This window comes from Diabrotica undecimpunctata, chromosome 10, assembly GCF_040954645.1.
Source record: "Diabrotica undecimpunctata isolate CICGRU chromosome 10, icDiaUnde3, whole genome shotgun sequence".
Lineage (NCBI taxonomy): Eukaryota > Metazoa > Arthropoda > Insecta > Coleoptera > Chrysomelidae > Diabrotica > Diabrotica undecimpunctata.
In genome coordinates, this window is record NC_092812.1 from 53,221,311 (window position 1) to 53,235,817 (window position 14,507).

The 14,507-nt window shown below is 32.7% G+C and overlaps 1 protein-coding gene across 1 annotated transcript in view; it reads left to right on the top strand.

Annotated features, from left to right (window-relative positions):
* The window catches only part of LOC140452051 (venom protease-like), a 35,077-nt gene extending 20,575 nt beyond the window's left edge, over positions 1-14,502 (top strand). The window contains exons 2-6 of the mRNA XM_072546083.1: positions 7,027-7,332; positions 8,577-8,715; positions 10,357-10,517; positions 12,334-12,435; positions 14,123-14,502. Coding sequence (XP_072402184.1) covers positions 7,027-7,332; positions 8,577-8,715; positions 10,357-10,517; positions 12,334-12,435; positions 14,123-14,436 — 1,022 coding nt within the window. The 3' untranslated portion in view covers positions 14,437-14,502. The remainder of the gene's footprint in view (positions 1-7,026; positions 7,333-8,576; positions 8,716-10,356; positions 10,518-12,333; positions 12,436-14,122) is intronic.
* Positions 14,503-14,507: the final 5 nt, after the last annotated feature.

The following is a 14,507-nucleotide window of genomic DNA, read 5'->3' on the forward strand; positions in this document are numbered from 1 at the left end:
TCATATATTTTAATAAACGTATCCTGAAATTAAACAAATAATTATAATGCAGAAATGTATCATATAAATCAGTTAATAATGTATGTGAATTAGAATTGTAAATGTACATAGGTATGTGCTTTTTAATTATTTTGAAATAAATATCTTGTACAGGCTGTTTCAATATTCAATTTACAATGCATGCACATGGTGCATCTTAATTAATGAATTTAAATTTAGGAACATGGCCCTTAGAACTCTTATTAATCACATTCAGTTTACGTTCAAGTGAGAACGAAATGATGGCCACTATTTTAACTCAGAGAAGAGAGAGAGAGAGAGAGAGAGAGAGAGAGAGAGAGAGAGAGAGAGAGATAAAGTGAGGTAGAGACAAACTGAGAAAGATAGTGAGAGAGGGAGAGAGTGAGAGGCAGAGTAATATGTTCCAGTTCTTTGGCATAGTGTAACCATATATCTAAGACCCTAGTTATTAGTAATTGTTGATCATCATAACACTATCCATTATTTTAATGATCAATCGGAATCTTCTTAAAATCTTGCCAAAATTAGCATATTAGTCGAATTTAAAATATTTCGAGCTCTATTTCTGCTTCTTGCAATCTATAAAGACTCTGTAAACTGTCGGAGATGTTCGACCAAAATTAAGAAAAAGTTGAGTTTTCAGTTTGCTGCAGCCAAAAATAGGTTACCCAACAAATGGAAGTCTTATAGGAAGGTGATAAGCATTATATTTAGCACTTGACTGTGTACTGGAGTACGTGTCACATTGTGAAAGCTCTGACGATTTCTAGATAACTATAAATATTATTTTATTTTGGATATTTATTATTTATGACTAAATGGATTTTACTAAATTTATGGTTTTGAGATTTATGAAATTTATTTAAGTCTTGCAATTTATGAAAAATCAAACTATTTCGGTAACCTACTATTAATAAATATTTACGTATAGGCAATGCATAATTTAAACTTATTTATTATAATCTTTGACGCGCAAGCAAAACAATAAAATATAGGATATTTCGTAAAAACAGATTGCCTTCGAGCATTTTTTAACCAATTAAGTGTTTGCTTTAATCCATACTATTAATTTGATCTCGAATCATCAGCGTAAATAGTTATAGGAAAATATATAAAGGATATTTATGTGGTTATGGTTATGGTTATAGTAGATTATCAGAAGATCAGGTGTGACTGTATGTGACTGATCAAAAAATTTTGGGAATTGAATATTAGGGAGAGAGAGATTCTGATTCTCTCGTAAAGGGAGGGTTCGTCCATTTTTTTATTTATACCAGGCCTGTTTGAAACGTTCGGCGATAATATGTTAATAAGAAGTACATTCTTCTAAAATGTAAAGGTGGTTCCCCGGTTAAACATTGTAGACTTTTAATGGGGATAGTACAAAATGCTCCTGTAGCTAGTCTTAGTGCTGTATTTTGTATGACTTCTTGTATAGCAAGAAGAGTCTTCTTTGCAGATGAGTATACAACCGATCCATAATCGAGTTTTGATCGTACTAGTGATTTGTAAATAGGAATCAGACTTTTAAAATCTGAGACCCAATTACGATTGCACATTGTTCGCATTAAAACATTCTCTTTGCCTTTGTTATGTAGACCTCCTGTAGAACTGCAGACCAAATATTTGACTTTTGTTTTCAACCAGTTGTATGAGATCAATCAACTCTTCTTGACTATTTGCAAGAAGGGCTGTGTCGTCTGCAAAATGTAGGTTGTTTATTTTTTGGCCATTTACGGTTAGATGAAGCAGAAAAGGACCTTAAAGAGAAAGGTATTAGAAATTGGAGAGGAAAAACTAAGGACCGTAAATAATGGAGAGCAATTTTCAACCTATGGGTCTAAAGGGCTGCGTTAGTACTATATATAAGAATTGGTCAAGTGGCCTGTTAGTTCCTGTAAAGCATACCAGTTCATCCTCCACGTATATCCACTAATCTCCTTTTGAAGTCTTTATTTCTAGAATCAAAGATTTAGAAAAATCATGTCAGTTAAATCAGTTAAAGTTGATTTCATGTAATCAAGTAAACTATCTTCGAATAAATTCGTCCCAGGAGAGTTTAATGTAGAAATATGCCCAGCTTATATTGTATTAATTTGTAAGGACAATATCAAATCAATAAGAATTGATATTATCTAGTATTAATGAATTGATTCTTTCTCGAATTAATATTTGCTGTATAGAAAATGCGTCATACTTGTGTTATTGCTTTAATTATTTTAATAAACCATATTGTACCAGTCAGTTAATAGGTGTATTAGCATTGGAATGAAATTGTCAACAATTGAAATGCAAGTTATTAAACAATGTCTCGGTACAGTGAAAAATTGTCAATTGTTATCAAGTTGAAATTATTATCTAATTTAATAATGTTGTGATTAATGTTGTAATTTAATAATGTTGTGATTAGTGCGAATGAGATAATAGGAAGGATATATTCCTGTCGCTTTAATATATTATAATGATGTAGTAAAAAGTAGTATAAAGAAACTTGAGGAAAGACTGGAAAGTGAAGACAGGCTTGAAGAAAAACGTCTAAAATTTAATTAAACAAAACATAAAATCTAAAATATTCGAGGGGACTACTACAGACAATGAGACAAGATCATTAGTTCCAAGTTTCAAATATGAAATAATTTACAAAATCGTTGGTTGGAATATCGGGAATCGGTAATATAAAATAATGAGGGAATATATATGGAGATCTTTGATGTATAGCTAGAGCGGGAAATTAAAAAAAATATTAACCAATAAATACTGTAACAGAATATAAACATTTGATTAAAGATTTTATAGAAGAATGCTAAAAATACAGTTAACAAGTACATATAAGATGTATCAAAATATAAAGAAAACTGTTACGAACTGTTGAAGATTTAAAATTCAAAAAGAGAAATCAAACGATTTCTACCTAGCGAAACCGAATTCAAATTTTTACCACTGTGTTTCCTAAAATTTGCGAAACAAACAGCTGGATAAATTACTCGGCAAAGGAATCTAAAACTACATTCCACAAGCCGTTCATCCTGGTCAAAATTCGTAGTGAATTCAGTTTCTGGTACTTCAAACGAAGTAAATAATAAAACAGAATGACGGTATTAGATTTTTGTTTCGATACAGTGCAGCGACAACCGCTGATACGTATTTCGACCTCCTTAGGTCTCGTCAGAACGGTATATAGTGGTATAGAGCAGTGACTATACCGTTCTGACGAGACCTAAGGAGGTCGAAATACGTATCAGCGGTTGTCGCTGCACTGTATCGAAACAAAAATCTAATACCGTCATTCTGATTTAAAATTCAGTTCCTTAAACATACCTAATTATGTGGGAAGACGACTATCAATTTCTTCAAAATATATGTCAACAAAACATCTTAAATTAAATAAACGTTTATTATGGTGTCTTAATCAAAATAATCAACTAATTAATGAACAAACTGGATTTCGTCCCTTAAAATCAACTACCGACAATTTAGTAGATATAGAATCATAAATTAATAATGGCTTCTGCAACAACCAAAAATGTCTTGCAATTTATTTTGATTTCCATAAAGTATTTGATATGGCTTGCCATCACAAGATAATAATATGAAAACTGGAATCATGGGGCTATCAAGGAAATTCAAGGTAAAAGTAATTGGTCTTCTATCTAATATGAGATAACAAAAAAATAGCATATCTTAAAGCTCGGTAATCAGCTCGACGTTTTTCCTTACAACCATTAATGATATAATCAAATCAATTAATAACCTCACTTAAGCAAGATTGTACGCGGATGATTTTATAATATTTCTAAAGGAAAACAATATACAGAGTATGGCCAAATTACTACAAGATCAACTCCATAGATTTATAATGTGGTCTAAAAGGAATGATTTTCAATTTGCTTCATCGAAAACTCGCTGCATCCCATTTTCAAAGAGACCAAAACAGATAAAGAAAATACCTACTTTAAAACTTGGGAAAAAGACACTTAAATATGTAAAAACAATTAAATATCAAGAGCTAACCTGGAAGGACCACATCAAATATATTTCAGCAATATGTCAAAAAGACTAAACCCCTTGAAATATCTTTCTGGTACGAATTGTGGAGCGCACGGTACTCTTCTTCGTCTTATTGTGCCGTCTTCTAACGAAGGTTGGCGATCACTTCTTTAAACTCTTCCCTATCTTTTGTAACGTGAAATATCTGTTCAACACTGAGATTAGTCCAATCTCTAATATTCCTCAGCGAATATTTCTTCTTTCTTCCCAAGCCTTTTCTTCCCTCTACTCTACTCACATTATATAAACTTCTGATCCGCTCTAAGACTGATAAGATTGGTTAAGGCTACAATGCGTAAAGTTGTTTGCAAAGTCGAAATACAGGGCGAACAATCACAGGCATTTGAAACGAATGTTGGGCTGCGACAGGGAGATGCGCTGGCGTGTCTCCTTTTCAACATAGCTCTGGAAAAGACGGTCAGGGATGCCCAAATAGACAACAGAGGAAACATTTCTAATAAATAAACCCAAATTTTGGCATATGCAGATAATGTTGACCTAGTTGCCCACACAACACGCAAGCTAGAATAAATGTATACCACCTTGTCAAACGCCTCAAAAAATATGGACCTGCAAGTAAATGAGGAGAAAACTAAGATAATGGCATCAACACCCAACAATAGCGCCAGAAACATCGTCCACCAATTCACGGTTGATAACTCTACCTTTGAAGTGGTGGACAAATTCACATACTTAGGCTCCCTGATCACCAAGGAGAACGTCATGACGGAAGAAATCAAGCGAAGGATAATCCTAGCAAACAAATGCTATTTTGGACTGAGTAGACATATGAGAAGCAGAAACTTAAGCCAAAAAACAAAAATAACCATATACAAAACCCTTATACAACCAGTGTTGACATATGGGTCAGAGACATGGACCATTTCCAAGGCAGATGAAAACCTCTCGCTTGTATTTGAACGAAGGATCCTGAGAAGAATATTTGGTGGCATCTGTGAAAATGGTGTGTGGAGAAGAGATACAACTACGAGATATATCACAGATATAAACATATATTTGGTGGTAAAGACGTAGTAACCCTTATAAAAATAGGAAGACTAAGATGGGCAGGACATCTAGTAAGATCACAGCAAGAACAACCCTCCTAGAAGAATCCTTATGTCACAACCTGTGAGAAGTAGAAGTAGGAGTAGGCCAAAACTCAGATGGAGAGATGGTGTAGATGAGGATGGCAGAAAAGTAGGCGCAACAAACTGGCAACAGTTGGCAATGGATAGAACTGACTGGCGTAATAGACTTGGGAAGGTCAAGGCTCTTTTATATGGCTGTAGCACCAATGATGATGATGATGATCCGCTCTAAGATCGACTATAGATGCCATCAATACTTGTCTGCTTCAACAACTCTAATTTTAGACACCATTTAAAATAACGCTCTTAGAATAATACGTACTACATTTAGAACAACTCCTATCATAAGTCTTCAGGCCGAACTCGGTGAACTACCATTAGATTTAGAAAGACAGGAAGGAATACTTTTATATACAGCTATGCTGTACTCTTTACAATGTCACCAAACCATTCGCTTTTTGAATATTCAGCACGCAAAAACCCACATTCTCATTTACGAAACATACAGACGAATCATACATGAATTAAACCTGAATGTCTCCGAAATCTATTCTATCAAGATGCCAACTCCACTCCTTGGCCAATATCTTCTCCTTTTATGTATTTGGATCTATTGTCAGAAAATAAGAAAGAAACCAGCCTCATTTAATTAATTCTAAATATCAAATCTTAATTTTTCAATTTTCCTCCTTCAAAAAGTTATTCACCGATGAATCTAAGACGGAACATTGTGTAGCATCTGCCTCTGTTACAAAGGATAAAGTAAAGAAATATAAACTAGCGGAGACTAATACTACCTTAACAGGAGAGCTCTTTGTAATATATGTATAAAGCCATATGTCATGGCCATATGGAATCATTTCTAAAATCTATTCTCCCTATACTGTGGCCAAACTCATTGGGCAAGAATTGTACAATCTAAATCACAAAAACATTGCTTTTGAGCATTTGAAAGAACTATTCTTAAAGTGCGGTGGCAAAGTTACTATTCAATATTTAAAAGCAATAAAGTATTTATACAAAATTTGATTGTACTATTCTATGGATATATTTTTCTTTTTTTTTTCGCTAACAGCAATATAGACTGATGCGAGTTTGTAAATAAAAAAATACTTTAAATATACATCATTTAATATAATAACACAACCTTCTAATTGCTGGTTTAAATTATGTAATAAATATTTTCTGACCATGATTATCAAAGTCATTACCTATTTGCTTTCACTGGTATTCATCAATGTCAAGACCACCTGAGCTACTACATTTAACGAAGAGACATCGTCTGGTTTAAGTATATATGTATATTATATACATAATATACGTCCTCACTCTTCCGTTTAAGGTGTCGATGTCTAATAATTCTTGTTCTTATAGCATTGGGTTTTCCATTATTATACAGAGTATTTAACAAGTTATGACCATTTTTATTTCGAAGTCCCTATGAAATCAACGCCATGTATATAAAGAAGTAATGCATAAACCAGTATTTATTTTATATAATAAAGGAAACAAAGTATTGTAGTTTTTAAATTAAGTTTAATTAAAATCATTGAGAAAAAATTGTATACAGGGTGAACTACAAAACAAAATTCAGTTTTTATCAATTTTTTTAAATGTATCACCCTTTTTTTTTATTTTTCAGAAATATTGTATTTATGTAACTATGATTGATGATATGATTCCCTATACATAAACTCATTACTTTATGAGATATTTTTAGTTTTCTTTAAATTCGACAGTGAAGCGAATGCGAGTCAGATGCCGGTCCCACTTGACTTACTGCTTATCTGACCGTCTTACATCTACACTTATTGTAGATAAATAGATTAACTGTTTACATTATTCTAATAATACATATATTTTTTAGTTGAAGAAGGTGAGCCCTGCTACACAGCTAGGAACGAATATGGAATTTGTCAAAGTATATACGAGTGTACTTATATGCTCAATTTACTGAAAACAAGAAGCAATAATCAGGAAACGCGGCAATATTTACAACGTTCAACTTGTAAATTTGGAGCTGTAGTATTTGTTTGTTGTCCAACAGAAAATGATGTTATATCTACAGAACCACCCGTTACAAAAATCACTGGCGCCGTTTTAAACAACGAGAAATGTGGTGTTAGTAATGTAACAAACTTTAGAGTTGTAGGTGGAGGTCCGGCTAAACTACGTGAGTATTCATTCATATATCATATATATTTAACTGAGTGACCAAAAATCTCTGTAATGTTTTAAACACCCTCCAATGAACTGTATTTAGTCAAATGAAAGTAATATTCAGGTAAAAATCTGTTTGCAATTGGTAGCTCAGCAAACAAGCAAGCAATTTAATTGAACCAGCCTGAAAAACTTGTTCATCCCTTGAAGTGACGTTTGGGTGTAACAATTCATTGCGCTCCAATGCTCCAGACCATCCCTTTCCCGCCTATGGCACTTTGACGCTCATTGACGCTTTTGCCATGTTATCTTTTTGTATTGTGGTGTCTACGTGTTTTTTGAATGTTAGTCCTTTATCCATTATGACTCCCAGGTATTTGGCTTCGCTTTTCTATTCAATGGGGTTGTTTTGCACTGTTAGTTGTTTCTCTGGCTGTTGATATCTCTTTTTGAAGAGCAAGAGAGTTTATGGGGTTTTCCCATTGTATACTCCATTCTTCGTGTTTCCAACGCAATTTGCAGGTTATTTACTGCTATATCTACATTCGTGTGTTCCTGAATAACGTTCCTGGTGTTCTTGGAATATTAGCGATGTATATTGTGTACAGTAGTGGTGCCAGCACCACTCCCTGTGGTACTCCAGTCTCTGGGGTTGCTAGGTCGGACAGGACTTATCCCATCCGACAAAATGGCAAAAACAAAAGGAATAACGGTGTTATGTTTGCCACCTATCATTGTCAACTTAATTCAATACAGTTACTATGGACCTAAGTAAAAGGCCAGACGAAATGCAGCTTTTAAGTTGAAGGATATCAAACAATTTGTATTAAACTCACAGAACAAGAGAAAGAGATCGAAATCCAAAATTTATAGGTAAATCAGTAAGTTTTTATTTTATGCACATTGCTTAAATGTTAGATATCAATACGAAGTATCCCCTTTAATATTAGTTTTATTTATCATTTAAATCTGTCCCTTTTTGATTCTCCAAAATCCATGATTTTCATACTTGTTAGATATATAATAATCCATGGGTTTGTACTGATAATTCTATAACTACATTTCAACACGAGAGGATATTATGTTAAGTGATTTCATTTTGACCAATTTCCCTGCTGTTTGGAGATTTGCGTTTGTAATGAGCTGCCAGTTGCAAACAGATAGACTTTAGTAATTGCATTCTTATAACGACAACAGTTTTTTAGATTCATTTAAATAACCAGCAGAAATTTTTCTGATACAAATTTTATTTTGCAGATGAAGTACCATTCATCGTTAATTTGGGTTATAGAAATAGCAGGGATCCCAAAAAACCAAGATGGCTGTGTGGTGGAACACTCATTACAGAAAGACATATTCTCACAGCTGCTCACTGTGTACACAACAAAAAAGATTTGTAAGTATACTTTGCTGGTTGGATGACTCCTTCATCACTTTTTCTTCTTCTTTAAGTTTTTCTCCTTATTTTTTTTTCTATATTTTTATATTTCCTTTCCTTGTTATATTTTTGGTTATAGGAGATTTACTTATTTATTCATATTACCATTGTTTTTCTTCTTGTTTTCCCAGTGCCTAGTCAATTATTAGCTCATACAGCTATCTTTACTCTTTGCTTCTTGTCTGTGATTTCTTTACGCCTTTTTATTTATTTATTTACCTTTTTTCAATTTTTCTTTGATTGTCTTTTCATCGGTTGCTTTTTAAAATCAATTTTTCCATTCAGAGTCAGGACAATATGCAGGCTGAAAAGTATATCTGTATCATCCTATATGTATATATACGTTTGTATGAAAAAAAGCTCTGTTCTGCATCCACCTAAATTATCGGAGTGTATTTAAAATGATTTAAAACTTCTGCCCCTACATTTAGTTTTTCATCCAACACCCCACGTTCGCGTGGGGTGTTGGATGAATCCAAGGCGAATGATCCAAGGCGAATCCTTTATTGCACGAGACAAGACTGGCCTCTACAGTTCTTAATATCTAATTTCAAAGACTCTAACATACCAATAACTGTTTCCTTAAGTTCTTGTGAGCTATGCCCAGTGTTTTTATAAAATCCCACCAATATTTTCACGGGATTGCATTTATTGTTACAATATCTCAAAATCACTGTAAGTTGGTCATCGTGTGTTATGTCAGGTGTTAAATCTACATTTATAGAATAGTATTTGTTTGCCTTAATTTGCTTAACAATTTCATCTTTTGATAGATATGACGTTTTGCCCTTACCTAAATTTGCTCGTTTATTATTATTATCTTTTAAAAATGGATCATATTCTGACAATAGTTCCAGTAAACCTAAGTAGCTTCCATTACGTTTTTCGTCAATTCTTTCATAAGTACCTCTAAATCCCAATTTTCTGGTAGCCAGAAACTTTATTACACTTATGATTCTTTCTAGTACTTTAACACAATATTCTCTCGCAGTGTTAATTTGATTTTCGAGTTCTACATCAACTCTTCCTTGTTTTAATAAGAGAGGAGTATAAATTTTCAGGGTATCTATATCTATTATCATCTTTCATGTTCGTCAAATCTTTCCTACTTTTATTCCGTGATGAAAATCCTGTTTTAAATTGGTTCTTTTTTTTTAAATAAGACACAATAAAGACAAAATATATTGCCAGTGCTCTCGGAGTAAATTGCTCAATCACGGCGAACCATTTCTACAATAACCAGTTTTTTATAAATTATTTGCTTACTGGCATACCTGTTTTGTTCGCCGAAATTTCTTTTCGACATTGAAAATTCCATATCTGTAAGATTCTGTTCGACACATTTTTCTAGAATCATTTCTGCATAATTATGGCAATCTTGCCAAAGTGCTGGATCTTTAAAATTTGATACCATGTGGATTTGTACCCAAATTTTATTTTACCATAACCAATATAATTTCGGAACAGTATGCATACCGTCCGGTGCTACAGCCCCGAAAAGACCCCTAGTTAAACCGACGCTGTATATCATACAATATATCAATCAGAATCTCTTAAGCAATTGATATCCTTTTATGATTTGTTTTTTATACTTTTTAGATATATCGTCCGTTTAGGAGACTTAGATCTAAACAATCCTAATGATGGAACAGAACCAGAAGATATACTATTGACCAAAGCCAAAGTTCACCACGACTACAGCCCCGTGAAATATACCAGCGATATCGCAATTCTTACTTTGGAAAGAGCTCCCACCAATCGTAAGTTTAGAAAGATGTTCTTGTCAAATTAGTACATATTTAACACTCTAACAGTGTGTGTTCCAAAACTTATCTAGAGTTTGTGTAGATCGAATGCACTTACGTGAATAGTATTTTTGTTTTGTTTGCGGTACAATTTATACAATGTATACACTTGTTATACTGTAAAGGTAAAAACTTTCGATCAGTACAAAAACTAAGACAGAATATTCACTTACAAAGAATATCAGTACTGAAATATTATCTCAGGGTATCATAGAGCCACAGCTTGTGGAAAATGAAATCCTGAAAAATAATAAAAAAAATCCATGTCACACACAATCCACTGAAAGCTGTGTCAAATTAGTTACAGAAGCAAGTGTCGCCGTCTGTGGACTACAGAGAGACGGATTTATTAATAATAAGCTCGAATCATGTCTTCTGATGCCTAAATTTGATACTAAGAAAGACTATCGTTCACAGTGATTTTTTATGTTATTCTTCAGTTTGTAAGCATAATTTTTCATTTTACACTAACTATTTTTTCTATTTTCTTCATATTATAGTTTCAATAACTGAAGTGAATCAATAAAAAACAGTATCGTTGACTCTATCGATTTTTTGAAAAGTGGAAACTGATAAAATCATCAATATTTCAAAAGCGCTGGGGTAGTTGTCAAAATGAAAATAACAAAAATTGTCTCAAAGGTTTTTGATTAGTATCTTAGCGAAGCAGCTATCCTGTACCCAAAAAAATTTTTTTAGAGAATTCCAAAATTTCAAGAATGGGGCACTTTTCGGACTGAAAATGCTAACAAATGTCTTCTAAGTTTTTCATTCGAAAATGGAAGGAGAATCAATTGCGCACCCCGCGAAAATGAAATTTGAAAAGATGAGTTCCACCCTAATGCACACCTACACCATGTTCAATCGGCAAATCTTCAGAAAACCGCAGCACAACTGGCTCATCATATAGTGAGATTTATGGTACGACTACTGGAAAACGTGTTGCCTAAGCGATGCTTAGCTTAACAAATACCTACTTTGCACAATAATCGCATGGACTAATAATATACTATGTATAATACTTAATTATGATGAAATTTTGATCTTCTTTTGGTGCCATACGCTATGCAAAGCCTAAGTGTAACAACATTACTGGGGAGAGAAGAGTGGAAAAGACACGAGGAGTGTGTCCAACAATTGAATAAAATAAAAATCGGTATAGGTATAGAGAGTTCTTTCTCACTCGAACAGTTTTCTGTTACAAGAAAAACTTCAGTTTTTGACTTTAATATATATTAGGTTTAATATAAATTGGGACCTGTACCTTAAAGTAGTTTCAGTATTAAAAAAACTTTTTTTATTTTCAGCAGGTGTTTAAAGACCTTTTCACTTGTTCTCTTAAAATATTACTAATAGGTTTAAAATAATTGTGGAAGTCGCAGTACATTTAGGGCCGGTTGTTAGAATGCTAATCAAAACTTGGTTGTAATCAAATATTTAATTACACGCAAATACGTCATAGCAGCTGTCATGATTAAAAATTGCTTATTATTATTGATTTTTAAATAAAAACATGAAATTAACATCAGAAAGAGTTTAATTATGGTTTATTTTAAATTAAAACGCAAAATAATAAGATTGAATAAAATAAATCAGTCAACGTAACCTCAAAATGTGACGTATTTGATTTTAATTAAATATTTGATTACAATCAAGTTTTGATTAGCGTTCGAACAACCGGCCCGTAGTTACAAAATGCTTGTCATACTTTTAATTTATATTTTTTACATAAATATCAGAAAAACTTACGTTTAAACATTTTGTTTTCTAGCTTGGGTATGGCCTGTATGTCTACCAATTGACGATTTTTTCAGAAAGCAAACTTTTGTAAAATTTTCAGCTGTAGTTGCTGGCTGGGGATCCACATATTATAGTAAGTATTTTTCGTAGATAATACATATCTAACAGAGTATGACACCCATATTTGCTCGACCAAAAGATCTGATCTGCAATCAAGAATGGATACCTCCCTAAACCGATAATCTCAACGGAAATTATGTGATAGTGGAGGACATTGCGTTAAAAAAATATTATTCTTACCCCTTTTTGAATTCATTTTCCCTAACAAATATCTGAAACCACAATTTGTTAAATATTGAGTGAGATTATTCTTGTAATCTCGCGAATCTCTAATCGACTATTTTTCTTCTTTAATAGGCAAATACCGGATTTATATAAATATATAATCAATCTCTATCTATACAGCCCTTGCTGTCCAATTTTGGACATAGACCTTCTCTTCCTTCTTGCACGTCTCTCTATTGTAGGCAGTTTATATCCACTTCGGGCCTACGTGTTTCTTTAAGTCATCTGACCATCTCATTTGTGGCCTTCCTCTTTTTCGTTTGTAAGTATATGGTCTCCAGTGTATAATCATCTTATTCCATCTGTCGTCTTTCTGTCTTATGGTATGTCCAGCGAACTTCCACTATAAATATATAATATTAATAATTATAAATTAATGCACCAAATGTGTTTATTTAAATTAAACAATGAAATGACTTATTTTTAAAGCAGTTTTTACACTCTCTGAAGAAATGGTTTTAAAACAAATTTTGTACGAACGAATGTTTTTGTACTTTACAAGAAGAAATAATAATTATTATATATTTATATAAATAATACACATTAATTACTAAAATTTTAAGAATTTAAAGAACTTATATTACATGTCATTATACAAAAAACAACGTTATTAACATTTATAAATTACTGCAAAAATAATTTTTTTTTACAATTATCTCGGACAATTGTTTATGATTGTTGAGAAACTCGCAAATTAAAGAACTTTTTAAGATCTGCTTTTAAGAGAACTTTCATTTTCACCATTTTTCTCTAAAATGTATTGGCCTATTTGTATTTGCACCTGATTGATTATGTCACACATTGTCCATAATAATTAAAGTTATGTTGAAATTTGAATGCTGGATGTTATGATCCAACGACAAGATATATGTAAGTTATTACATTACAAATTTTAATATGAACCATTTATTTTCGTAACATTTCAGCATCACCATCATCATTGGTCCTACAATCCATTATGGGTCTTCACCTGTAACAGAATCATTTTCCATTCCGTCCTTGGTTTTCTAATATTTATCTTTGTTTTCCAGTTTTGCATTTCTAATCTTTTTAAGTTTTCATCTACTTAATCATTAATCATTAAATATTGATCCGGACCTTTCCTCCTTGTTTTACTCAGTTTTTGGTTATATGTGTGTTTTGTGAGCTCTATCTCACGCATTCCCTCTTTCGTTAGCACTTCTAACTCAACTTGAAAGCTTGGACTAAGTTAGTTTCTCTTCTTGTCATGATACCTCTGTAATTGTGTATGCTAGTATATGTATAACTTCAATTAATAATAGTGCTACGCCTATTACCTTACAGAGTTTTCCAGAAAATGCTGAATAGAAGGCATGAGAAGCTACCTCCTTGTAGTAATCCTATCTTTGCGTGGAATGAACTTGATATTTCATTCTGTACCCAAACCATACACTTTGCTGTCGAGAGATCTGTTTTCACTATTTTTTTTTTATATAAAAGTATATTCATTTTAGATGGACCTTCAAGTGCGGCTCTCCAAATAGCCCAGATTCCAGTAGTTGATACTGAAAAATGCAGCGCCGCCTTTGGGACTAAAGCAACAATTGATGAAAGAACTCTCTGTGCAGGACGGGCGGATGGTCGCCAAGATGCATGTCAAGGAGACTCAGGAGGTCCTTTAATTTGGGGAAGGTTTGATGGTGAATTTATAAGATATTATCTAATTGGAGTGGTTTCTTATGGATATAGATGCGCTGAGAAGGGATATCCCGGTGTCTACACCAGAGTTACTACTTTTATTGACTGGATAGAAGAAAATCTTAATTAGGAGTTGTATATAATGTGTACTGTGTATTTAAAATGTATTAACTAAAAAATAAATAATTATAATTTTTGTTT